The 27,575-nt window shown below is 41.1% G+C and overlaps 1 protein-coding gene across 3 annotated transcripts in view; it reads left to right on the top strand.

The window, feature by feature from the left end:
• The window catches only part of GALNT7 (polypeptide N-acetylgalactosaminyltransferase 7), a gene marked incomplete at its 5' end in the record, with an annotated part of 72,854 nt that overhangs the window by 20,931 nt on the left and 24,348 nt on the right, over window positions 1–27,575 (top strand). For all 3 annotated transcript variants that reach the window (XM_082316167.1, XM_082316168.1, XM_082316166.1), the window contains one exon: window positions 11,023–11,483. In XM_082316167.1, the coding sequence (XP_082172293.1) occupies window positions 11,023–11,483 (461 nt within the window). The remainder of the gene's footprint in view (window positions 1–11,022; window positions 11,484–27,575) is intronic.

Below are 27,575 nucleotides of genomic sequence, written 5' to 3' on the forward strand. Positions count from 1 at the left end.
TTAAATGGCTGAATTTAGCATGAAGTGAGTCAACCAGCATACAAATTTGATTTTTTTTTTTTATTTTTTTTTAAATTTGTGTGGAGTCTCATCTATGGTATAGCAACCCATATGGCGCATTCAAGGGTAAACATACCAAACAGGTGCTTATTTGCTGACTTGGAGGTCTGAGTCACTGCAGTCTCTGTTTGAAAATGAATTACTGTGGATGATGCTCTACAGGAGTTTGCAGTTGAAATACCATGCTAAATACATGCTAATGACAATGCAGGCTGCAGTATATAGAAATTTGTCTGTTGTGCAGAGAAAGGAGGAAGGTTATGGGCAACTGCTTTTCAGCAGTTGATGGCAGACTCTTGGAGTTGAAGCACAGTCTCTCGGCCAGCTGGTGGTTGATTAGACCAGTCTTAAGTACTTAACCTAAAATGACTTACCTTGTACGACGCACATTATTTGTCTCTTCTTGATTTGTGTCATGTTCAATTAAGAAGAGCGGGCCAGGATCAGCGCAGGCAACCTTCTTGGCAGGCAAGGAAAGCGTGTGGCCTCTTGTGGTCTCTGCTTTCTTGGGGACCAGAGAAATTGCACTTTGATGCAACAGAGAAAGCCACTTAATTAGCAAGAAGCAAAAACACACCTGAAAAGATGCAGTGTGTAGGGAGATACTTGCTTTTATGCTCTTTTATTTATGTTCTGTCCCACTTGATCACTTTGGCTTTCTTCTACTGAAAATGTTGGTTATTCTATTTGTGATAAACTTGTAATTGATTCTTGCTATTCTGAGTTTAAAAGCCTTTCTGTCATCTTTGGTGTGCTGTCTGTAAGGAGAGGACCTAGGAGGCTCTGGATCATGCTTCTGTCTTATCCAGGGTCCTCTAATGACTTTTGTATTACTCTGCAGCAAGCAGCTACGAATGTGGTTTGGTTTTTTATTGCACAGGCTACTACTGTCAACATCTTTCCATTTCCAGAACATGGGAGAGACTAAAATACAACATCACCTTAGGTAATACAGCAGCTTCATTTGTGATTCAGTTTAAGAATATTTGTGTTACTTGAAAGTGATTGTAATCTTAATGATAAGAAGCTATTTTGCCTGCTTTAAAACTAGCCTTAAGCTACAAAGTTAAGCAGAGATTTCTTTAATATCTGTTTATTCAGGTATTTATCTGAGTCTTTCTATTTTAAATCTCCTTAGTTGCTATCCCAGATTACGTGGTGCTCTCCAGAGCGACAAGGAGAGGTGCATTGCTTGTGGGTACCTCCACAAAGTTCTCTGGCATCTCTTACGTGGAGGCTTTGAGTGAAGTGGAGCTCTGGCAAGGCTTCTTTAACGCCGCCTGACTATTGAACCACAGGTGGGACCAGGGGCAGTATGGGACAATAAGCTATGACAGTGCCAGGAATGGAAGGAATGGGATGTGTAAAAGCTGAGTAAGAGTTGAATCTCAGGCAACAAGGAAGGCAAGTTGGAAGGTTTAACAGGTGGTTCGATATTCCCCAAACACTGAGTGCCAGTAAAAATGAGGACAATAAGAGACTGCTATTTTTGACAGTAATTTGTTCTGAAGCACTCAGTGTCTTTATTTTTACTTGCTTTCAGTCAGGCAGGGTCTAATTGTGAAACTGCCTACCACACAGGAATTAGAGAAGTACTGCACCTCTCCTAAGGAGGCACCATGTAAGATAGGTCAAGTACAGGCCATGTTCTCACTGTCCTTTTTGCACTCTTAAATCTCACTGAAGGTGAGAGACAGAGAAGTTTGCAAGTTTTGGGTGGCCAGTGGCATCCCCAATAAGATACTGGGTCTGACATGAAGCACTTGGGCCAGGTCTCCTGGTAGTCTCTGCTTTTGAGACTTTTTTAACTGAACTTTGCTAAGTAAAGGAAGTCGCTCAGTCTGGACCAGATGCATATGAGTAGATGCATATGAGTGTGACTGTGACATTTTATAGAAGACCCAGACTCCTCCAGGAAGGAGGGACATGTACAGCAGGAGGTTGTGGGGGAGCAGGGACATCAAAAAAGGGAGTGTAGGAGCAAGGGCAGGGGGTAAAGCAGTACAAGCCAAAACAGCGCTTGTGGCAGGATTGCATTGCTGTGCAGGAGTTTTAAGTGATACGTGCACAGCAAGGCCAAAGAGGATGACAGGAGCATCATTAGCTCAGACGAATTCCCCTTGCAAGTGAAAGATAATATTGCAACAGAACCATTTCATTTACATGGGGTGCTTAGATGGGTATCCCACTGACTTATCTAAATGTGGATATATATCTTTAAACAAGGTACTCTGCAGGTAAACAGGTAAAACTCAGGATTTATGGTGTTCCCTTCTGTTAGGCAAATAGCTGGGCAATCAAGTTATTTCAGCTGAAAATAAGTATTCTTGCATTGTTAGAAATTTGAATATTGGAGTTACTTATATTTACAGATATGCCACAAAAAAAAGGGAAGGACAAGGGGCGGAGGCAGTCTCCATGTGATCTGTTACCTGAGGGCTTCCATAGCTTAATGCAACTTTGTATGCGATGACCTTGTGAGATGTTGGCTGCAGACCATGGCAGTATGCGGCAATAGCCTGAAGTCACTGTCCTAAATGAATGCTTCTGCTGTGATGAAGTAGACAGTATCTTCACAAAAATCCAAGACAACAGGAAGAGCTAGTTGGTGTTTTTGCCCAGGGAACTCTTACAGCAACAGCAACCATTTAAAAAATAAAATAAAGTTGAGAAACTGGGCCTTATCTTCCTCAGTGTCTGTCTTCCACTCACAGGTTCAAACACCAGCAGAGATGACCTCAGATGTTAGTGAATATTGTTGGTTTTTAGACTCATTACTAGGTAACAAGAAGTTGTTTTTACCATTTTTTAGAATTGGTGGTACAAAGACTCACGTAGATTAATGAAAGTCACTCAGAACTTGAATGCTAAATTCTGTCAAAATCCTTCAAAATAGCAGAACATCAAGCTGTTGCCAAATTCACATTTTTACAAACAGTTCTTCTCCTTTATTATGTGCCTTTTTTATTTTTGAACATGCCACTTGCTTTTCCATAAGCAATGCTCTCAAACCTCAGGAATGTCAACCCTAAGATGGAAGAAAATTATTGATCTTACTCACCTAAGTTGTTTTGCCTCCGCTAACTCAGGTAACTTTGAGGCTCAAAGATACTGCTACTTCTTTTTTCTTTTTTTTTTTTTTTTTCTTCCTCAAGAGTTGAGTCGATATTAATGACTGTGGTCTGCTGGTATCTATTGAAAACTCAGTTACTTCTGTAACTATAGAAGTGTAAATGCTAGTGATTGTCCTGTTCGGCTGTATCAGATAGGGCATAGAGAATGAGTGGGAAAAGGGATTTTCCTCAATGCTGCTGACTAGAAGTTTTATTACAGGTATCTATCCCTGGCAAAAGAGTTCCCTCTCGAGGAGTGGCTTGGGAACTGAGAGAAAGGGGTCAAGAGAACGCAAGCTGGATACAGGATGGTGCAGGGCAATGAGTAGTGCATCACATATCAATCAGTTTGACAGATGCTGTGAAATCTAGGAAGCAGGTGAAGGGGGAAGTTGCCTTGCTTTTTTTTAAATTAAAAAAAAAAAAAACAAAAACACCCACTACATTTAACACCCACTACATTTTATTTTTCATTCTTCAGATGTAGGTGGGAGTACAATACACAACAGTATAAAACTACTGCTGAACATGCATTTCTCCAAAGCTGATTGTGGCCCTTGTACCTTAGTTACACTTCAGAATGATATATTTTTTTTTAATGAATAGAACATACATTTTATATATATATATATATATATAAAAATATAAAATTATGCATATAATGTAATGCTTGCTTGTTTAGATCATCAAAATTCTTTTTAATTGTTCGGAGTTTTCTTTGTGGCTCATAAGTGGCTCCTGACCAAGTCTTGTGTTGAACACTCCAAAAAGTAGGCTGGCGTGGTCGTTGCCTGGTAGGATTACTTGCTCTTTGGAGATGCCATCACAGTAACGTGTTTGTGGTACAAAACAGTAGTCGAGTTAGTTCTGTCTACCAAAACTTATTTCAGGTTGGTATAACACAACTTACGCAGCTTTAGCACTAATAGGTATGATTCAGGTCTTAAGTACATTTTGTTTCCCCTAGAATATTTAATGGGGCAAAAATCTGCTATGGAGAGATGGCATTGGTTGCATAATGGACTTTCATGTTGTCCGTATATCTGTCAAAATTGAGGGCGGCTATGAACATAAGAACATAACTTAGACTTAAGTTCTCCTGGAAATGCTGGTGACAAATACCATCAACAGCATGGTTTTTCACTTAGGTTGCACAAAGCATGCAATTACAGTGATTTAGCAATCTGTTATTTTTACAAACATGTATTTTTAAACTTCAGAAGTTTTCTATAATTTAGTGTGAAATTGTATTTCTCTCTGTGTTTCTACAGTTCCCATAAATGCTCTGTTCTAAGTTTACACAAGTTTTAAAAGTCACTGTAGGAGCTACTGAGCCCATAAGCATGCTCTCCATCACCTTTGGAGTGCCTCAGAAATACACTGAGAGAAGAAGCCAAAGCACGAGAGAGACAGTTTTGCCCAGGCACTGTGGCAGCGAATGCCCCTTTCGAGCCAGGTGGCTTGAATGCTGCTGCTCCTCTTCGACAAAAGAATTCTCCTGGTCCAACTTCTGCCCTAATTTGAGTCAACATAGTTGCCTTGTGATGAAGTTGTTTGATGGAAGGTTTTGCAAACTAGGACTTGAAGGCAGTGCTGCATGTGGAGCTTAAAACAGACTTTTGTGCAAAAACTTGTAATGATTACAAAGGGCTTTTTATTATTTATTTATTTTTTGAAGTGATGGCAGTTGTGCTATAGATCTTTATCCTTGTTTGAGAAGCCGTGTTTTTCCATTTGTGTGTGCTTTTGGTTTTGCTTTCCCCTCTGCAGCTGGTCCTGTAGTAGCTAGAACTTCTGAATGCTCGGATGAAGGTTACCATGGGTGGTGGAAGTGGAAGGTGTGCAATCCCATAAGGGTCCCTTTGACAGTCAGCCAGCTGTGTTGAGGGAATCATTGCTCATGTTATTTATTCTGAAGTTAGTGGGTATCTAGAGTGAAATCTATTCAGAAATATGTTGTTGGATGTGTTGATTTTCCCTTTTGTCTGTATTTGATCCTGTATACTGAAAGGTCTTCCAATTTTTTGTTCGTAAGAGCATTGTGGAGTCTTCTATCATGTGGCACAAAACCAGTTGCAGGAATAAGTAATTCAGTGTGGCACTTCTTTCCCCCCCCCTTTCCCCCCCCCCATCTGTGCCCTGAACTGTAACCTGGTAAGTAAGACCCACCCATAATGATTCAAAGCAAACCAAAATAAACTACATGTTGGGTTTTTTCTCTCTCTTATTAGCTGCTAGAGCAGAATCATGCTAGAAGCTTAGCTGAGAACAGACGTTATTTTAGTATCTTCCCAGCATGAGTCTAGTCAACAAGGAAATCTGTGAATCCAGCTTGTAGTCCTTTTTCTTTTTAGCAAGGTAACTGAATAAATTAAAATGACCCCCTCCTATGTACTCAAATAATTGAAAATGCTAGGCTGTATATAATTTCTCTCGTGTCCTTTTTAGTCCGATACACTAGGAGTGTGGCTGCATTAGGTTGAGGCAAACAAAGCAAAATACTTTACATATGTTGAAATCATTGCTAAACTGATAGCTGTGTGGTCTCTGTCAGAGTATCTGTGACAGAACCTCTACTCAAAATGCTGCTTTTTGGATAGAAGAGGAACTTGCGTCAGGGGAGGTCTGAGAGCTGTTGATTCAACCTCAGTTAAAAGCCCTTGAACCCTTCCTTATGGTAGAAGAACATATATTGTATTTGTCTTTCGTGGTAAGTGCAGTGGTGTAGATGCAGCCAAGAGCTAAGAAAAGTAAAAGCTGAACTGGAGAAAAATAGGAACTACATAAGGATTGGCCTCCTAGGTTACTGAAATATTAAACTGTATCAGTTTTTCTAGTTTATTCATGAGGAACACCAGAATATTGCAATGCTCGGTATCTGTCTTTAATCAGCTGGGTATGAACATGCATATTCTGAGGGTGGAAGGTTTTTTGAATTTCCTTTTGCGTCCTTGGGTAATGAGAATACTACTGGATTCTACTTAATTATTCCCCTTTTCATTTTTTGTGCATCGCTGGTTTTTGTCTAGATGAGCAAGTTGCTTTTATAGACCTTGCTTTGAATTAGAAAATGTTTTTCAGTATGATAATCTTCCATTTTAGAAATTAAGCAAATCCACTTTTTTAACATTAATTTGTACTTCAGACATTATTTCACAGGGAGTTTTAGGGAGTTGCCAGTCTTGAACTGGTTGACTGAAGAAAAGCAGATTATGCAACTTTTACATTTGCAGTTTTATTGCCGGCTACAACTCCAACCCTCCTACCAGCTGACAAATCTTGCAGCCCTATGAAGACCTCTCCCAGTTTTTCCTTTTAATTTGTATAATTTAGAAACATGTTTCCAAAGGGATACAGTTATGTTCCCTATACCTTTAGTTGCATTCCTCTTTTTTTGCAAAAAGGAAGAACCTAATGTGCAAAAAAATTATACCAAATACCTCATACAAGTCAGGAATTGGTTGTATTTATATCATCTCACTGTTTCCGAAACACCCATTGCAGTGACTCATACATACTCCCCTAAGGAATGAAAAAAAAAAAAACATTTAAAAAATAAAGAAGCATGCACTGAACTGGAGCTAGAAAAGCTGGCAGGAAATCCTAGATCTAGCCCTATAGAAAAAAACAATGAGCTGTGGAAAAAACAGTTTTCTGTATTACTGTATGTAAACAGATTATGTGTCCTTTATAAAGATGTAAAGAGATTCTGTTGTTGTTTGTCTTCAGATGTGAGAGAATTCACAGATATTTTTTGCTTCTCTCCCCTCATTTTTGGACAACCTAGAAGTGCAGTGTTCAGATGTATGTCGTGCTCACTTCTTCGGAGCCCTTCCTTCATCTTGTTGTTATTGATTTGTCTCTTCCAAAGTTTTTTCAAATAATTTTAAGACTATCTTTGTTTTTCCACTTTAGAAACGTTGTTGTGGTTTATTTTTTTAATATGCATGCCTTCCAGTTTGACTGTCATTGTTGTATGAATCTTTTAGAAGTTTGATACTACATTTTTGGCTGAGCCAAACTTTTAATCAGTGAGGCACACTGATTAAAAAAATTTTTTTTTTTGATATGTCATTAAATCATTTAGAAAAAATAAAGGGGGGTGAGGAAGTCAATTCATAAAAGAGCAGAAGCTCTAGAAGTTCCTAAGGCATTGTGGCTTATATGATGACCAAAATAGTTCTTTGATTGTGGTTTGACTTTGCTTTTTTTCCGGGCAGTATTTGGAAAACCTTTGTCTCAATTTTCTCTGGAGAAACGAATAACCTCCAGGAGCTGTGGGTCTGCACCACACACTTAAACACTGCTAGTTCCTTTTTTTGTAAAAATGCCCATAAAATGCTGAGACAGAGTTAGTTTTCTTCATAGCATCCCATATGGTGCTGTGCTTTAGATTTGTGCCTAGGGTTGGGGAGGGAGGGGTGAGCAGCTGTGTGGTGCTGAGCTGCCTGCGGAGGTTAACCCACAACAAATGCCTTCCGTCATATTTGTCCTAGGTACTTAAACAATGAAGGAGAGAGGTGAATGTGTGTGTCTGTGTGTTTGTGTATAATTTTCTTGTTTTATGCAATATTTTTGCAGGCTTGAAAAAATGGAATATATTTAGTGTCTGGAAGGGAACAGCAAATAAATGCATTATAATGCAAATTGTGCATAACGGTTATAATGAAGCTAAATGTAATACAAGATAAGTCATAGTTCCGATGACAGCAAAATAAACAAATTACTTTAAGAAGTGTTATGTTTCAGTGGGAGAACTGGCTAAGTGGAAGTTTGTAACTGCTTTATAGGTGACAGAAGTGGAATGAAAGGATATTTAATTTCATACAGACCAGGGGTGTAACAAATTCCTGCCTGACTGAGACTCGTGATCCAGGATGGTGTCTGAGAGTGGCAGCATGTAAACCTGTCTGCTTTCTATGCTCCCTTCCCTTTGGACTCTTCCAGCATCCACAGCTGTTGAATTAGAGTTTTTAGAAGGTACCTCCCCGCCCAGCCCTTTTACAGTCCACTTACGGACCTGTCGTCCATCACATTGTCTCATCCCTTGTTCGACTGTTTGTACCGTCTCTCTCCACAGCCTCCTGTGCATCATATTCCAGGAGATCACTGTGCAAAGAACGTTTTTTGGTTGATCTCCCACTGATTTTGTCAAGCGCCTCCAGTTCTTGTATTTAGGGTAAACAGTGGGTTTCCATTCAAATTATCCATCACCTTCATGATTTTCTAAACTTCAGTTGTACGCCCGTCAGCCATCACATCTCCAAACTGCAGGGTCTTAAGATGAAAGGCCACCCTTTCTGGTCTTTCATCTCAAAGCACCTATCTGCCTTCTTCATTCTGGTTGCCCTCCTCTGTACCTTCTCTAACTCCTTTTGAGATGTGGAGACCAGAACTAAATATTACTGAAGACGTGAATGTCTCAAAATTTTATGCAGTCAAAATTATGCCCTCTTTAAGCATCCTTCCTAATGACGCCCACCATTTTGTTGGCTTTTACAGCTGCCTCTGCAGTCAGAGCAGGAGTTGGACGCGAGTTGGTAAGAGCCGAGTGCTCAGCAGTTCTGACAGTCGAGTGGCAAAGCCTTCCTTTTCATTTCTAGGGTAAGCGTGAGATGATGCTCTCTTCAAAAGTCCTCTCAGGGCTTTATTTAGATCCATGGCAGCCTTCTGCCTCCTTGCAAAATGTGCCTTTTCGCATGCCCTCATCCTTCCCTTTCTCATGCTGGCTTTTGAGTTCCTCAAAAAACAGTGGTGGGAGAACAGAATAATATAACACTTCTGCATTTTGTACGTCTTCCGTGTTTAAACTAGAACAAGCAGAGAGGTCAAAGTTACTTGAATAAACTCTTATTATTTTGAATTGGAGCCAGTCTGACTCCCATTGTTACCATGTTAACCTAGACGCATTTTATATGGGATTTTTCTTAATTTCTGAAGTTTTATTATGCAGAATGATACGTGAGGAAAATAACTGTAATGCAGTAGTAAGTATTGTGTGGTTTAGTTAAACGTGGACATCAGTCAGCATTGTGCCCTTGCCGCAGTAAAAGCAAACTGCATAACGGGTTACACGAGGAAGCGCTTAGCCACCAAGCAAAGGGATATGGTTTGTTTCCTGACACGTAGAATTAACAAGCCTGCGTCTGAAGCGCTGTGTCTGGTTTCTCCTCCTGCACTGCCTGGCACAGGAGAGATGTTAATAAATGGAGAGGAACTAGCAAAGACCTGCTGAGGAGGTTAGAGGGCTGCAGCATGTGACACAGTCATGGAAGGGGTAGAGGAGCTCGGCTTGGCTTGGTTGGAGAAGTTTAATGGGAAATCTAATTGCAGCTTATCACCCTCAAAAGTGAGGTTACAGAGAAAATGGAAATAACGTCTTCTCGGGGGCGCACGAGGCAATCATCACGAGGTGTAACATGAGAAATCTCTCCTGAGGTATGAGGAAAAGTACCTTCACCATGAGACCGGTCAAGCAACTGGAACAGGTTGTCTAGAGGAACTGGAGGTTTTTGGGATGTGACTGGACAAGCCTCTGAGAAACCTGATCTAACTGTGAAGGTAGCCCTGCGTTGAGCAGGTTTGAATAGGTGACATCCTTCTGATCTCAATTTGTTTTTTTGATTCTGTATTTGTGAATAGATAGTGAGATGTTGCTAAAATGTGTGCAGTGTTTAGATCACAGTGGCATCTGTAGAGAATTTCTGTCCTGTTTACAAATAGATAATTTTAGCAGGAAATATGAACTTTCAGCAATGTTTCCCTGCTGTCCTCTTGGACAGTAGTATTGGAAAAAGCAGTGACCGTATGTTTTGGTGAGTGTTCACGGGTGCAGCTGTTGTACTCTGGAGACTTCACACTCGGATGCTTCAGAGCCTTTCTGTCTGGTTTCTTCTAAAATCATACACCCTTGTTCTAACTCCACCAACCTCACGTATCACTGAACATGCCAAGCAGTTTTCAAAATCGCAGCCTTTCTTCTCAGTGAGATCTTCAGATCTCTTGGTGGGGAGGCAGGGAGGAGTGCCGTGAAATGGTAAAGTTGTTTTAAACAAGGATGCAGGAGATACCGGTGCCAATGCCTGTGGCAGCTCTCTTTAGCCCCAGCACCGCTTCCCCGGGTGGGTCTGTCTCTGGCCATGCAGCAGATCAGGGCTGCATCTCATTTTTGCCTGCTGTCACTGGTGCCTTCAGCTTACCTCACGGCTCTAAAACCAGCGCTGCTGTTGCAGTAGTGCTTGGTGGGAGCAAGTCGAGGGGGTTAAGGGTAGGGATTAGATGTGGCTCTAGGCTGCTGCTGATGTGCGTGCCAGATTACACGTAGTCATGGCACTCTTTCCCAGCACAGGAGCGTGTTGAGGCTGTATCTAGCAACCGCTGAGACCCTGTGGAGGTCTCAGCAGCCGGTACGCGTAGCCTCAGAAACGCCCCGTCCAAGAGCGGCCCCAAGGGTGCCGGGCTCTGGATTGTGGTGTTTTCTGCCTCCGTACCACCCTCTCTTTCCTAAAATGCTCTGTCAGTGCTCCCTGCACATTGGTTTGATGTGCAGCCTGAACTGTGTTCAAGTTAACATGTGCTATGTAGGTATTTGATCTTTGGGAATGCTTTGGGCATTACCTTGGTGAGTAGATCTTGGAAATGGAGTAAGCGTGGACACCAGCTGATGATATTCTCCAGCAGCCAGTTCCTTTAGTAAAACGTGTTCATTCCACCCCTTAACAGAGACTTGTTCCTTCTTGCTTAACATGTATTTAGAACCAACTGTCAGTGCGTTAAGGTACTGGATTTAAATAAATAAATGGTCATAAATTTATATGATCTCCTGCTGTTTCTCTGTGTGTATATATAGGATGACAAGGAAGCCAACAGACCTATGCCAAACAAAGGAGACCATGGACTAGGAAATGAGAAGTTCAAACCTGTGGTACCTTGGCCTCATGTTGAAGGTGTGGAAGTGGACTTGGAATCCATTCGAAGGAAAAATAAGGCCAAAAATGAACTAAATCATCATGGTGGTGGTGGTGATAACAAACAGCAAAACATCATCCAGAGGCAGTATCTCACATTTAAGCCTCAGACATTTATATACCGAGATCCTGTTTTACGACCTGGAGTCCTTGGTAATTTTGAACCCAAAGAGCCTGAGCCTCATGGAGTTGTTGGTGGCCCTGGAGAGGAAGCGAAGCCATATGTTTTAGGACCAGATTACAAAGAATCCATTCAAGCCAGCATTAAAGAATTTGGGTTTAATATGGTGGCAAGTGATATGATCTCACTAGATCGGAGCGTTAATGACTTGCGTCAAGAAGAGTAAGCAAACTTTTTGTTTTCTTTTCGTTCTGTTTTTACGAGATTTAATTATTTCCTTTCTGTATATATTAATCGATGCTTAAAATAATGTTATTAATTAGGCCAAATACTTAAGGCTTCTTGTCCTGACAGGCAAGAGTGCTGTACTATGCCAAATGTTTCCATATATTATTCTTAATGCTGTTCCAATTATTCCTTTCATGAATACTTAATCTATATTGATTTATCTCTGAAGTCATTTATTTTAGTGTCTAATTGCATGTGTTTGCATGTTCCAGGTCCAGGCACAGTCTTCATGGATATATCTTCTTTTCTTAATCCATAACTTCTTAAGATTTGTTTTTAAGAAAGAATGCTTTTTCTTTATTGTGTTATGCAGAAGTTCCTATACTACAGTTAGTTTATTCAGTTTCGGTTTCACTCCAACGCTTTAAAAAAATTAAAAAAAAAAAAAAAAGAGAACAGAAGCAAGGAAATATTGTTGCCTTTAAACAAGTCTGCTTAATTACCTGCATTAACAGAAGTATAGATCGGCCATAGTGGTGGTTGGGGTTTGGAGCTGACGGAAGAGTAGTCTTCTAAAAGTTTCTCACTGCATTTGTCATAAAGAAGGAAGCAATCTTAGAAAAAACATTTTTTGCTTGCTAGGAGGGTGTCTGATTTGGTGGGGGGAAATTCTGGGAAGTTATTAACACTGACTCAATAATTACTAACAGGTTTACACAGTCTCTTCTGATCTTTGGTATATACTGGAGCCAATTTTGCTCTCAGGCTAATCTGCATTTGATATAATTTTCCTTGTTAAATATCAGCTAAGGACAGGTCTCTGAGCAAACTGATTCATTGATTGGTAGGGTTTGGTTGGTTGGTTTATAGGGGTTTTTTTGCATTTGGAGGGGAGGGTATGTGAATTTAGAGATGAAATGAGATACTTCCCTGTTTTCACTTCCCCCTTGACCCTGGCAACGGAGCTACGCCGATCCCTGGATTAGGTGCCAACCTCTGGGTTGTGTCACTGGCCGGTTACTGAGGGTCTGCTGCAGCCTTTTATAGTGGGTGTTTTTCCATTTTGCAAGGTAGGAGAGAACTGGCCAGCTGTGAGTCTGACTCATGCCTCTGCATGTACGGCTGCTTGAATTTACTACCTGGTGTGTACTCACTGAAAGCAAATGAAGTGTACAGAGTACAGCGTTTTTGTTTCTTTGTGCCGTGTTCCTCGGGTGACTCACTAGAGGTTTCCACTTGCTGTCACTCAGAGGAGGGGACTGTGCCTGTCTGCTGCCAGCGGCTGTGGTTCACTTCAGTTTTCTTTCTTCGCTGTGGTCAGCAGTTGGACCTCTGTGCTGAAGAGATTTTTCTGAAGGGGAAGAAACAATCTGGGTAACCTGCATAGGTCGGCGTTTTCTTTTGGGAGGTTGTTCCCCAGACACTGCTGCTTCTGCTGAGGCATGTGCAGCCTTTGGGGCCCCTTTTGCAGGAGGTAACAGGACTAAGGAAACTCACTGAGAAAAACCGCTTCCCCGTCAGATGCTGTGATTAACTGAGCAGAGGGGAGCTGATGCCAGGAGTTCATGTTAGCAGAGCTCGCTTTAGCCCTGCCTTCCCTAGAGAGAGGGAGAGGAAGGGGAGAGGGGGAGGAAGGAGGTGGAAGTGCGCTCCCCTCCTTGCTCTCCACTCTGCAAGGACAGCAAAGCAGAAATGGCAGCGTGTCGTGTGAAGGTGGAACTGGGCTGCCTCTGCCCGGGCGAGTAACCGTATCTTTGGCAGCAGAGCTCGAGTACTCCCTCCCCTTCGATTTTCCCCAAGGTAGGGGGCATCAAGAGAGCATCTGCCAGATAGTTCCACACCTATAGCTTCCTGAAGAATTTTTTTGGCATAATCTCAGAGTTTGTCTTTACTTCTGTTCTGAAGGACAGTAATAAATAGACATTCCCAAAGAAGAATTTAATACTTCTCATACTTTGAGGAATAAGAGGGACAGCCATGTGACCGATCAGAGCAGAAAAGATGAATCTTAGAAATGGTTTCCTCCAAGCACACTTGCAGATAAGTCTTCCATGGAGGTCAAAGCCAGCAGCTCAAATCGAAGTTAGGTTTTATTAATTAATATTCTAAGCAAGCAAACAAAACAGCATGAAAAACAATGTGAACAAAAGACATCTTTCAGACAACTTTTTATCAAATAGTTTATGTATTGAATATTTGGGATGCTTGCGGTTGCGCTAAATAGATTAAGTGTTATAGCTTCTGTGTGTCTCCTGGGAATGGCAGAAGAGAGAGGAAGCAATGTAAGACTGGCTGATAATTGCTGTATGCTTTCAGGTATCAACGTACTCACTTTCCTGCTCATCCCCTGACACTGGCGAGAAATACAGCAAAAGGTAGCAGGTTGCCTGTTGGATACACTATTTATTTTCCTCCCACTGATCTGTTTAGTAGGTCCAGAAGCCATTCTGGTTGATAAGGCTGGTCAACATTCAGTTCAATCCTACCAACATGCAGTATAATCATCTTTTTTTTTGGTTAATGGTATCTTGGCATTGCTAATTGAGGAAGATCTTTCAGGCAAAAAACAGGTTATTCGTTCATAGACATTCAAATCCAGGTAGACCTCACCTCAGCCTTTTCCTCGTTTAGGCATCAAAATTTTTAAGAGTCACCCTAAGCAGTCAGGTTTGTTCAGTGGAGTATGCTTTCCCAGGCAGTGCTAGCAGGAGTGGAATAGTGCTGCAAGAACTGTCTCTCTCCACTTAAAAGCCACATAGCCTTAGGGCTTGTCCCTGCTGGAGGGGGAAGAGGGAAGAAATGCCAATAAAGGGGAATTCAGTCCTGCTATGTTTAGATTTGACTTTGGAGTTGGACACGTTGACAAGATGATTTGCCAGCTGCCTTTATTGATTCAGTAGGAACTTTGCTGGTGATTCTGGGCAGTCTCAGCATCCATAAAAAGCCTTAACTCTTGCTGCGCCCTGTAGAGAGGAATAACATTGGATGGTGTGTTGAAGTTGTCAGGTACATCAGAATATTTCTGTTTTGCCAGTACTGCATACTCTTGCCTCATGGATTTTAACCAATCTATTTTGAGGTTGAAGCCAAGCACTTCTGTTGATATATAGCAAGTCATAGATTTGGTTAAACAAAATCAAGAATGTATGGGGATATGTAAAAGTCAGTGTACAACATTTCAAAGATGGCATCATCTCACTGCAGCCTTTCAGCACTCTGCAGGAGGGCCAGGGGAGCTATAAACTGGGTTTAGGTGGAGCGATAACCTGTTTTCCGCATTATTTCTGGTTGCAAAGAAGTAGAGCAGGCTTAGCAGGCCCTGTCCAAAACCTCTGTACAGTTGCTGGAAGAAAACTGTTTCCTAAAACTTGGTGTTTTTTACCATTTTTGGATTTTTTTTTTTAATTATCCTGATAGGTGGCAGCCTTTTATTTTAAGAGCGGTCATTTATATTGAATTTTACATGTTGTCCCTGCCTCCTAGCAGACCTGCAATAAAACTAATGGTAGCTTTAGGGAAGAAGGATCTTAATTTGATTGCTCCCTGGGTATTTTTTTTTGTGTGTGTGTGATCAGGAGTCTGCACAGAGGTAGAGCTGAAGTAAAAACAGAGTGATAAAGTTGCTGGATGGTCTTGGATTCAAGATAAACACACCACACCTAGATTTGAGGGTGAATGCTGTCAGGTAACAAAGTGTGTCCTCTAAAAAAAAAAAAATAATTGTAACTGAAGAGAATTGCTGTTAGGAAGAACAAGAACGGACTTGTTTTTCCAGCATAATGAGCCACTTGTCCAGAGTATTTTAAAATAAAATTAAATTAAAATAGAGCTATACTGGGTCTGACCAGAGATCATTTTTCTTGACAAACTTCACTGTGGCTCTGGCTGATAACATATGCTTGGGAGAAAACATGAAAGAATGGACTAAGTTTCTTTCCTGGCAACCAATGGGCTGGGACACTTGAGCCAAAAACTGCAACAGGATTGTCATGCTTCGTAGACCTTTTTCTGTGCACAGACTTGTCTTTTAAATGCATTTATACTCTTGGAATTAATGACATCCTGAGTCAGTGACTTTTTCCAGGCTGAAGAACATGGTGTTTGTTTAACCTCTTCTCCCGGATACCGTCATGTACCTCTGTTACTCTGCCACCCCGGGATATGGGAATATCGGAGATAGCTACATCAAGCTACTATATAAATGTTTCATATTCCTTCCTTATTATTCCTACCATTCTGTTTGCCCTTTCATTAACTCTGAGATAAAATGCTCAAAGAGCTATCCATGTTTGACTCCAAGTTTTTTGGTTTGGTGTTTTGTTTTTTTTTTGAGTGGTAATGCCACGTTTAGGGTCTATCACTGAGTATATGCACAAGGAGTGGTCTAACACTCTGTATATATTAATTTACACTTGCAGTGAGCTCTCCTGCCAGCTCATTTCCTTGGTAGTGTTCTTGAATTATTCTGCAGCTGTTTATAGTCATTTTAATTGCAACTACCAAGAACTTTTTTTATTGTTCAGTAATGACCTGGAAGAGGAGGTAGACAACTTGGATCCCATTGCAGACGCTTATGCTGCTACAGTCATGAGCTCCCTTAAAAAAATGGAATGAATAGACAGTTTTTACACTTCAGCAATTGTTAATCTAAGAGATCTTCCATCATACCCTGCCATGAAGAACTTTACTTGTAAAGAAAGCAATGAACCTCATCAAAGACTTTGGAAATTCAGTTACTCTATTAATAGGCTCACCCATGTCCACATAGTTTTTGATTTCTTCAAAAGATGATAATATATTTCTGTGGCATGGCTTTCTTCCACAAAAGCTGTGTCTATGGTTTACTAGTTTTGTTATTTATTACTAGCTTCTTTTCAACACAGAAGTCAGACTTCAGTGGTCTACAATTCTTCAGCTTCCCAGGGCCCTTTTATAAAAAGTGGTGTCATGTTTTCCTCCTTCTGTTTGTTTGATAATAAGGCTGGTGTCAGCAATAGTTACACACCACAATACTTTGTCAATTTATGTTGCATTCTTTTGGAAATACTGGGTTTGTGTAAAAAAAAAAAAAAAAAAAAAGGTAATCAGGCTGTTCATGGCAGAAAAATCCAGTAGAAGCCCTAAGCTTTAGGTGGCTGAAGATAGGAGCATATAGTGGGTAGTATCACTGTGTGCTTGCCCTGTTTTTGTTCTCTTACCTGGGTATCTGGTGTTGGTCACTGCTAAGAGTTCAGCGGAAATACTTTATTTAGCTTTCCTGCTTCTGAAGTGGTCTCTTCTCATTTTGATCATCTGTCAGCCCAACAGGCTTTCTGGCAGGCATCCTACTTCTGGCGTTTGGAAAAAATATTTCAATAGCAGCTTTTATACTCCAGTAAGCTATTTCTCAAGCTCTTTTTTTTTTTAATCTATCTTATTATTTACATTCAGTTTGCCTGAATTAGTGCTCATTTCTGTTTTCCTTGTTTGGACACCACCCTGTGTATTTAAAGAATGTCTGTCTTACTGCTAACAGCATCTGTTTTCTAATCACACTGGCTTTCCTAGTTCCTGTCTAGGCTTTTTTTTATGATTAATGATAAACACTCTCAGCTTCTAATACAGTGTCTTTGAAGAAGCTCCGTGCTACCTGAAAGCATCGTACCCTTAGTTTATCTTTTCAGTAAGCCTACTCAGTTCTTTATAGTTCCACTTTTCAAAAGGATGTGTTATTTGGACACCTGTCTTTTGGCATTAGAACTTCAGTGTGTTGTGGCTACAATTAGAGCATGGCTCCTACATGGGTGTGTCTTCAGCTGAGCTCCACGTTGGGCTGAGGACTCAAAATGTGCTGCTTCTCTTGTGGGTTCTCTGATGTGCTGCTCCTGGGATACCCTAGCTAGTGATGCCTGAAGTCTCTGGAGCACAGGGTATATTTACTGTGTCCCCTGAGGTGGTGGAAGTCTCCTGCCTATGTCTTCTGTCCTCGCAGGTGCTCCAGTTCCTTCATACCCACCACAGGTGCTGTCTGAGCCCTGCTTGAGCAGCCAGTACTTCTGCATGGTTGTATCGATGGCTTCCCCTAGTCTTCATGCTGGAAGATCCCTGGCACGTTTAAGCTCTAGTAATCTGGTTCGGGTTTATTTTAGAGAAGGCAGTCCTTCCTGGATAAAATGAATCCATTCCAAAAATTTCACCACATACTAATGAATTTAAAACACGCTGCTCTACACCATTTTCTTATCCAGGCACTGAAGCTCTGCTCCTTTTTTTTTCTTGCTATTGCCTAGAAATTTGGTAAATCCAGCTATTTTCTCCCTCTTTCCAGCTGGAAAAAATAAAGGAATAAATTGTACACGTCCTCTCAGCCCCGTGACTGAGGGTATGAGATGCTGAATAAGTTCTTGGTCCAGGCCTCTCTTGTGGTTCTTCCAATCTGTTTTATTACTTTTGATGGTGTAGCTCAAGATAGGAAAGGCAAAGCAGGCACAGTGCTGGCCAAAGGCGCTCTGGCATTTGGAGCTGTGGGTAAAAGCCTAACTGAAGAGACCTGCTGCAAAATGAGTCCTCCAATAGGTTTAAAATAGAGAACTAAGTGGAGTGACTGTTGTTATTAGAAGTCCAGTTGCATGAAGTCTGTGGTTAATTGTCATGTCAAATCAATCAAAAATGTTCTTTCTTATGTTCTCGTGGAAGACATTAGTTCTGCCGCATGGCTATCTAAGCAGAAAGTGTTGTATAATAATCTCAGTATGTTTAAAAAAAAAATTAGTATAAATCCCAGTGTTAAATGTTGTCATTGTGTGTTGACCTCCTGATGAGGAAGAGTCAAACTGCATTTTGCTTTTTAGATTGTTATCCTAAGTGGATCTTTGCAGGATGTAGCCTTATGCTTTTTATTCCCAGTGGCTGTTGTTAATAGCTGGTTTGTTGGGGGAGAAGGCATTAATTTGGAGCTGGAAACTTTTTCACGGTCAGGATGATGGATGTGACCTCAGTAAAACCACGTTGGCAGTTCCCAGTCACCTTCTCCTTCGTGCACTTGGAAATAGCTTCCAGCAGCATATACTCTGTCATCTTTCCGGGGCTGAGCTTAGGATCCTCCTTGAAGGTGGGCATGGCATTCATCTTTGCCAGTCCTCAGGAACCACTGTCAAGCACCAGGACCTTGTAAAAATCAGAGTGTGACCTCACAATGACATCACAAGCTCCCTCAGCACCCTCCAGTGCAGCCCATCCAGTCCCAGAACTTGCGCTGTGTTTATCCCATTTGCTGTCATATGTCCAGCGAAGTGGTCCCTGACCCACCCTTCCTCAATGGTGGATATTCCTTCACTTCTGCAGACTTTGCCACTAGATGCAGGGACTTGGGATGTGTGACAGCAAACCTTGCCAGGAGAGACTGAGGGAAATCAGGTGTTGAGTTTCTCAGTCTTTTCTGTGTCCTTTGACACTAAGTTGCATCTCATTTGGCTGTAAACCTGTGTTTTCTTTAGTCTTCCTTTTGCCTATAAGCCATTCTCATTGCCCTTCCCATCTCGTGGATTTCAACTCCACCAGAGTTTGCCTTTAATTCTCTGTGCATGTGCTCAGGCAATATTTCTGTACTCCTCCTAGGTAGCCAGTCCATGCATCTACCTTCTCTGCTCTTGCTTTTTGCTTTGGAGCTCCATCAGGAGTTCCTGGTGCAGCCAGGTGGGCTTTCTGCCAGGTGGGCTTACTGCACATGGGAATGGGCTGTTCCTGTGTTTTGGGGAGGTCGTCCTCAAAGAAGCCATTCCTGGGCTGTTTTTGGCAAAGCTGTAACACCCGAAATCATGAACGTCTCATGGCAGATGTTAGGAAACATTTAAATAATGGTTTCTTTATGACAGAGTCAAAAAGGGAGAGAAAACTGATAGACAAAAACACTGATGACTACGAGTGTGGAGCTCTGAGAAGAGGCTGTCTGGTCTATGGTTCATTTCAAGAGCTGCACCTCTCATACAAGACCAAAGCAATGCGAGTTGTTCCAAAGAATCTGCATTCAGTATTTAAAAAAAAAAAATACGTACCTACAACACATTAGTTGCAGTTGTCTCTTTGTAGTTTCTTTTATCTCAAGAACACTAAGAAACAATGCAAGTTTTTCCTTTATGAAGCTCATTTTCACACTAGAACACCCCCATCCATATCTGCTGTTTCCATTGGTATATTTTGCTGGGCTTGGGTCATGCTTATTACACTTCTGGTTGAAATTTAAGTCAAGAAGCATTCTCTTAAAATACATTATAAGTGATGCTCTGTGAAACTCCCTGTCTATCCTATTTACTACCTTACATTACTGTAGAGCCCTTAAGCCAGGGATGTTCATACTGTTGATCAGATTTCATGCCAGGGTAATTAACTGTGTTGGCTGTAAGAAAGGATAAGTGTTCAACATGCTTTGCTCAGATGTGATGTGCTGCTGTTACCCAACCCATGGAAGACTTGCTTACAAATTATTCTTACTGACACGGAAGGGTTTAGTCTTATGACACTATTTAAAGCTAGATTTTTTTTTTTTTGACAGCTTCTTTTGACAAACGTTACAGGAATTTTATCCTGAGTAGTTTGACTGGGAGAGAAAGAATCATGACTCTTTGTGAATGTTTATGGCATGAGACACATTAATCTCTTACTGGATTTTTTTTTTTCCCAATATGACGCTAGATAACTGGTGTCTGCTCGCCAGTGTGAGCCAGAATTTCAGCTGCGTCACCCACCCACATCTGTCAGTCTGAACAAAATAAATATTTTTAAGTGTTTTTTCCTTCTGTGGATTATCCAGTTTGACTTTTCCTTTTTAATGACGTTATTGCTGTTATGGGGCATGGCCCCTGGGCCATACAAATTTGTACTTGAATAATTGGATCTGTTGTCATGGGTCACCTTTTTACTTCAAAGAACAATTAGCAATAACCTTTTGTTGAAAAACCTGAACAAGTAACTCTTCCTTGCTTGAATACAATGCTCCTTGTGTATTTTTGGACAAATGTTTTTGCAGCTCATGACATTTTATAAAACAAATCAAAAGACAATGAGAATTTGCTTCGTTTTAAAAATCATACGTGTAGTTTTGAAGGGCATTTGTTCTATTTTTTTATTATTATTTTTAGTATAAGCAGAGGAAGGAATTCTTGCCAAAAATAGACTTCTGACTTTACTTAAGAATACAGGCATGCCGAGCTGTGTGTTAGTAAAGCCGAGCTGTTAGTGAAGATATTTTTCATATCATAGTTTGATAGTGACAGCTAGGACCCTTTAGTTGGTCCAAGTACTATTAAAAATATCAAACTGTATAGAAAATTTTTAGTGCTGAACTTGAGTTGAAAAAATACGGAAATCTTTAGTTATAAACAATTACTCAGGGTATGAAATAAGGCAGATGAATCATGGCTGCTCATTAGAAATGGATGTTCTTTTTACTCTGGGCAAGTAACATGAATTTAATATGTTCTCTTACAGTAAGTAGTTAGCTGTCCAGTCAGTCTTCTTGTAGCTAAGGAGATTGAATAGAAAAGCTCTGGAGTGGAGCCTGCTTTCTTCAGAAATGTGATTAGTTCCTTAATTATGGCACTGTACAAATTACATATTTGATACTGTTACACGAAATAAGCTTTCAGTAATTACTGCTGGTATCTTGTGTCATTGAAAATGGAGCATCGGGGACTTGGTTTCATTTCACATGGTACCTTGGGAAAATCTTTTATTCAAATGCCACATAGTATGCTGAACTGTTCTGTAACCAAGAAAACTAATTTTACAGTATGCACATAAATCTTCGTGCGCCTCAGTGAGAGCTGGGGTTGAGAATCAGGTGAATTATAGTGGTCACACTAAATCAGGAAGGCTGGCTTTCCGCTGCAGGTTATCAGCTGCCTTACTGCTGGCAAGATTCCTGGAGGAAAAAAATGCGTTTAAAATGTAATTAGCCATGTATTGTGAGAGCGTCTCCTTGTGGTCAGAAAAGATTTTAATTCCAGGCATTGGCCTTAAAGCAAAACCAAACATTTTCTGTTGACGTTTCAGGTCCCAGTAGTGAAAACTCCAGTGAAGATGGATCCTGTGTCTCTTTAGTGTTGGCTGCTAGTGTTTCAAATTTTAAGTTTCAACAGAGAAATAGTTCACCTGAAGAGTACAAAGAAGTTGACAGAGGCATCGGGTGTGTTGTCTGTAGTTGGATTTACTTACCTATGTGTATGCATCTGAAATGAGAAGACCGAGCTCTGAACAGGACCTCTTACTCAACAAAAATGTATAGCGCAGCACCTGGAGTATATTTAAATTCTGCCTTAAACCTTGACTTTGGAGGAGGGGGGCAGAGAAAAGTCTGAGAGGTTTCCTGCAGCTGCTTGCATAACCCTACGGGTGCTGTCTTGCATCATAGCAATTGTGGGGCAAATGGAGGAAGCATTCTGTCAAATGAGTTGTAATCTGAATGTGAAACTAAAAAATTAACTTCTTATTCTCTGTCTTGTTCCTGTTAAAAAGAACTTACTGTAGTAGAGCATTTAAATAAACTTGTATGATATAAATTATAATTCAGTCCAACTAAGCATGGGCAGGAACTTCAAGGTTTAGTATCTGATGAACAAGGCATGGTGGAAATAAAGTATTCCCGCGGGACTGAGCCCACTGCCCCAAGCTTCTTTCTAGCCTTTTGTTTATTATATTAAGTAAAACTTGTCAGTCTTTGATAAATCCAGAATTATTCTCTTCTTCCATTCTCTTCTGAGCTGGATGTAAGCAAATGCATCAAGCCATAACTTCCTAAACTAGTGCCCACCCCAATGGAGGAATGATGAGAATTGCTGTATGCGGCGACTTGTAGCTTCTCACCGGTATTTTCCGAGGCCACCGCGCTGGCCGCTTCAGAGGGGAGTGCATTGCAACAAACCAGTTGCTGTCGTGCGGCTGACCCGCAGCAGCGTCCTACGTGGGTGCCGACGACCCGCTCGCCCCGTCTCCTCCCTGCGAGAGTGCGCGCCGTGTCACGGTGCTGCAGAAGGGCGGGGGACGTGCGGGGAGATACTACCCCACTTTAAACCAAAACGGGAAAGAAGAGGGCTTTGGCTCTGGAAGGTGGCTTCTCCTTCACCGAGAAAGGGAATTTACTTTAGCTGCCCAGCTGCCCCAGCTCTCTTGCCCTACTGTGTTTATTGCTTCAACTTTTTCAGTGTTGGGCAAGTGATGATATGGGCAAGAATTCTGTGATTAAAAAACATGCAAAGTTTATTCCTTTAGTTTCCCTGTTGGCCCTAATGTTGTCTCTCTGTACAAACCTTCCCCTGAATTGGGGTTGTGGCACTTCCAGAGGTATGACAGGAGACATAACTTGTGCTTCCAGGGGCACTGATGACAAAATTCAGTCACATAGCGTTGCAGGCTGCTTCAGGAGTGGAAGCAGACAAAGCCTGTAGCTATTGTAAAAATAGTAAAATATTGTAAAAATGTTTCAGCATCAGTTTAAGCTGTTAGGTAGCATGTAGCAGAGGTTTTGCTGCTGTTTGCTGAAGGGGAAAAATACTCAGCTCAGCAAACTGTCCTTCTTGGGTTGTCTGTTCGCTTCTCTTCCAGAACTCCTGTTTTGTAAGTTGACTACTCTAATTTTATATTAATGTTGATGATGCATAAAAATAGCTTGTAAGGATTCATAGGTAACAAATATAGTATGAACATTAGATTTACTTAGACGTATCTTAACAAAAAGCCCAGTTCTGTAATCTGCTTCTGTCTACTCTAGACTTAGGCGGTGATCCGTTCGACTTGCAGGCAGTCAAGCAGCCAGTCTCAGCCGGGACCTTGGTGGCATCAACTGTATGGATGAGCAAACTGTTGAAGGTGTTTTGTGAAAGAAACTCTCATCCGTTTTCTTAGGGGGTAGATGCAGTTTACTGCAGTAGTCATAATAAATCGATGATTTAAAATAACAAGCAGCCCTGAATTCAGTATTAAACTATGTAAACAGCATGCTGTCTGCTGAATGACTGTGTCCTTATAAGAACAGGGCTTATTAGAAAAGGAAGCTGCAAATGAAAACAGAGCTCCTGACTTATTTTTAGGCTCTGCTAGTGCTAGAGCCCCTCGAAGAGTGAGAAATTGCATACACTGTAAAGCAGTTATCAGTAGGTGATAATTGATATTACTATGAATCTCATACCACTTTAACCATGAAATAAAACTTAAAATACAATGTAAAATTCTGAACAGTTTTATATTAATGGAGAAGAAAGATTCCATTTTTTAATGTCAATTACAATTTCAAGATAAATGCTAAATTGAGACCTTCAGCTTTGTGCTGATTCAGGGTTCTCAGCTTGGAACAGCTGACTTGAGCCGCTTAGGAGAGGGCTGCTGGAGCGGTTACAGGAATGTGATGGCAGCTGCCTGCTGTCTTGGAGAAACCTGTGCTGCTGCGTCGTGGTCTGAGCACACAAGTACAGCGCTTTAAAATCCAGAGCGGGGACTGATGTGCCTTTGGTAAGCGCAGGTGCTTGCTAGGTAGTTGCCTGAGGAAGATAGTATCAGGATGGAGAGTTGGTTGTGGCTACAGTATCTCTTACTTTTTTCTGGAGCTTAGGTGCTGGTATGCTAGGGAAGTTAGGAATTCAGGATGATGTGAGAAGCACTTCTGTAGGCGCAAGATCTCACATTGCCCTCCAGGTATCTACCTGACTGGGGCTCACCCTTAAATTGCTGTCAAAGTGCTCTCCTTGTTCACTTCTTGCATTTTTGCTTGATGGCTGGATTACTCTTTCAGGAGAAGCAGGCTCTAGCCTGGGCTTTTTTTAGCCTGAGGAAATTTGAGCCTACATCTGTAACTGCAGTGGTTGCTAACAGGGAGGCTGTAGGGCCATCCAGGCCTTGGACCGTGCACCCACCATCACTTCTGTGGGGCCGGGGGACGTGAGTGAGAGCAAGCCAATGAATAGGTACAAAGCTGTAGGAGCAGAAATTTCCTCAAGCCAAGGGGCGCTCCAGCCTAGGTCTCCAGCTTCTTATGCAGAGGGGTCCTTGTAAAAGGGCTCCTCTCCTGCTGCGGCTGGTGCACAGCTTTGTGATCGAGGGACGGGGATGTTAGTGTGGCGCAGTCTCCAACAGTGCTGTTCCCTCCCAGGGGTGGAGAGGGAGTAGGACTAACTCATATCTTAAGTATGCAGGCTAATAGAAGAAATGTTACTTTGTTTCTCGATTAGATCACTACTGTATCTTTCAGAAGGCTTCTTCTCGCTCCAGTGGTGAGTCAGTCCATGTTTTTGCTCAGTAATAACCAGTGCTGATTTGGAAATAGGAAGTTTTTTTAATGGACGGATCTGAAGGTGTTGCTTCCTTTCACCCATGAGTTCCCTGCAGAAGGGAAGCAAACAGAGCTGTTCTTCCCTGCAGCGCTGCCCAGGGAAGGTGTTGCCAGCCCTTCACAGATCTCTGCATGCCTACTCCTTCTTGCCCTGTACAATAACTCTTTACAGGGGTCAGCAAAAGTGATGTGAAGTGTCTGGAGGCAAGACTTGCTTAAGGATGCTCGTTCCTGCATATCTAATGCAATGTGCCATCCTCTCAGCTATACCAATAAGAATTCAAAATAAATTTTTTTAAGTGAGTTTATGTTTACTAATTTGGTTCACAGTGTATCACCACAGCTGGCCTGCAGGCTACAACTGAAAGGCCACCGTGCTACCATATGTGGGCGGGACAGCACCCAGGGGATGAAGCTAGAGGTTGAAACGTATTTAAATCCTCTTTGTTACAGACCTTTTCATGCTCTGAATGCATCCCATGCCAGTTTCCAGTAGCTTGCAGCTTTTGCTTGGATGCCCATATCTACTTGATCCTGTCTTTGAAAACTGAAGCATGAGTCTGGGAATTCAGGCTTTTTCCCTTCCTGGTGCCTAAAATTTACAGGGAAACTAGTACTGCAAAATTCAGCTTCAAACACAGGGAAAACACGTTACTTGGTATTTGGTTTGCCAGCCACTGGATGTCAGTGCTGCTCCGCTGAAGAAAGGCTCTTCCCCGCTTCCTTCCCTGTGGACGTGAAGAAAACGAGAGCAGTGGCTCCTGATTTTTGTCACTCAAATAACTGAGCAATGTTTGAGTTTCTTGAAAAAGTTGCCACAGAGATTAAAAGATGCATTAATTGCAGATATCTAAAACTACTACTGTGTTTCAAACCTCTAATTCTTAATGCAAGACGAGAGACAAGGATTGTGTATACAAGTTACTGCAGCCTGTTGGAGCTTACGGGCTTGATGAGTCAGTCTGTGCACTGTCCAATAAGTGGAATAAAGCCTCTGGAAAAAACTAAAAGTATGATCTTACTAGAGGTATAAATGTAGTGCTTTTATGGCTTGCAAATGGCACATTTAGCAACACATGATTTTTCAAGTTTAAAAAGTAAAATGTGCTGACAGATTTGAGGAGATTAAGTTGGATATGTAGCAAAAAGCCTGTCTGGACCTCTGCTTTTATGTTTTAAAAATGTATTAAATACAGATCAAAAAATGCTTATAAATTGCTCACAGATGTGTTGTTTGATTCAGGCTTTTATAATAGGTTTGACTTTTTAAAATTATGTTAAGTCACTTACTGTCTTTCTTTACTGCTCTTCACCATTTTGTTCCTAAATATGAGTTACCGACAGTACAGAAAGTGGGAGAAAAAAACAAGCAAATTACTTGGGGTTTTTTGCAGTGTTTGCTTTGTTTCTGTTGTTGAAGGCAGTCTGAAATGTTGTGGCTGTCTGTCTTTTTAATTGGAGAGCAAAATGGTTTCCTAGCTGAAGGTGCAGGTCAGCGGCACAGTGCAGCCTGCAACAGATACTGCCTTCTCCTTTGAGGCAAAAAGTACTATTAATTTCCACTACCTTTTACATGGAGCTCTTGAATGGCGTTCAGCTGGCATGCCAGTTTTGATTGTATAACACACAGTTTTCGTCCATTTTAACATAACTGTACCACCAAAATTAATCCAGGTGAATAGATGTGTTAAAACAACACAGTTCTGTCATTAGTCTGTTATTAAACACACGATGGAAAAATCTTTCTTTACACAGCCAGCTTAATGCACCTAGGTAGCGTATCCATTTTATCTCTGTAAATAGCTAAATAAGTTGTTGACAGCTTAAATGCTTGTGCTACAAATTGAAGTATTGCGCTCTGTAATCAGCTGAAATCTTTTGAGAGGGATCTGTGAAAGGAAGGCATCAGTGGCCTGAACCGTGCGTTTTAAACGGTCAGTCTAGCACTTGTATATCGGTAGCTTACAAATATGATTAGCTGTGGATACTTTAGGCATAAAAACAATTGAGCTGGAGGATTTTAGTCAATAAACTGTACTTGTAGAGATCGTGCTGTTTCAGAGGTTGCTTACAGCATGCCTGACTAAGAGAAAAAATGCCTTATTAGATCATCTTAGTTATACACTGGTTTGATTCTGTAGTTTTCTTTCCCCACAGGACCAAAATGAATAGTGTGTTTACACCAATTTCTTTTTTTTCTGGTGGGTTGGAAATATATATTGATGCTGTTCATTGATAGTAAGTGAAATACACCTATCTTCACCAATGAAATGCTCTTTAAATACCTATAGATCTGTTATGTGAGTTCTTCCCACATTTAACATAATTTAGTTTCAGAAACTATGGTGATTTCTGATGATTAAGGTAATTTCTTTTCAAACACATGAATGTTTCTGTGCATTTAAGCTTTTTATTTTATATAGAGAAATATAACTATGGAAGTTTGTGTGTCCATAAGTTTAAAAGTTTCCATTTGTCAGGAATAATTTCTTAATACATGATAGTTGTCTTTGAAAAGTCAGATCTCTCTAGTAGAGACTTTACTTGCTGGAAGATTAAAAAAGGAAGTCTTTCACCCATTGAAATCAAAAGTGTTATGTCTCTGGGTTTGGTGATAGGAATTGTATTATTGTAGTTGGAAGAGGGGCTAGTGATCAGGTAGGGAAACTTCCAGGTAAGAAAATACCTGGACTGGTTGTAATTAGGGAGGCTGTGAACACCTTCATTTAGGGATGCGGTTGGGGAAGTGGACGTTACAGTTGCAAATGAAATGCATCGTTGATAAATGT

Source organism: Platalea leucorodia (assembly GCF_965183815.1).
Source record: "Platalea leucorodia genome assembly, chromosome: 6".
NCBI classification, from domain to species: domain Eukaryota; kingdom Metazoa; phylum Chordata; class Aves; order Pelecaniformes; family Threskiornithidae; genus Platalea; species Platalea leucorodia.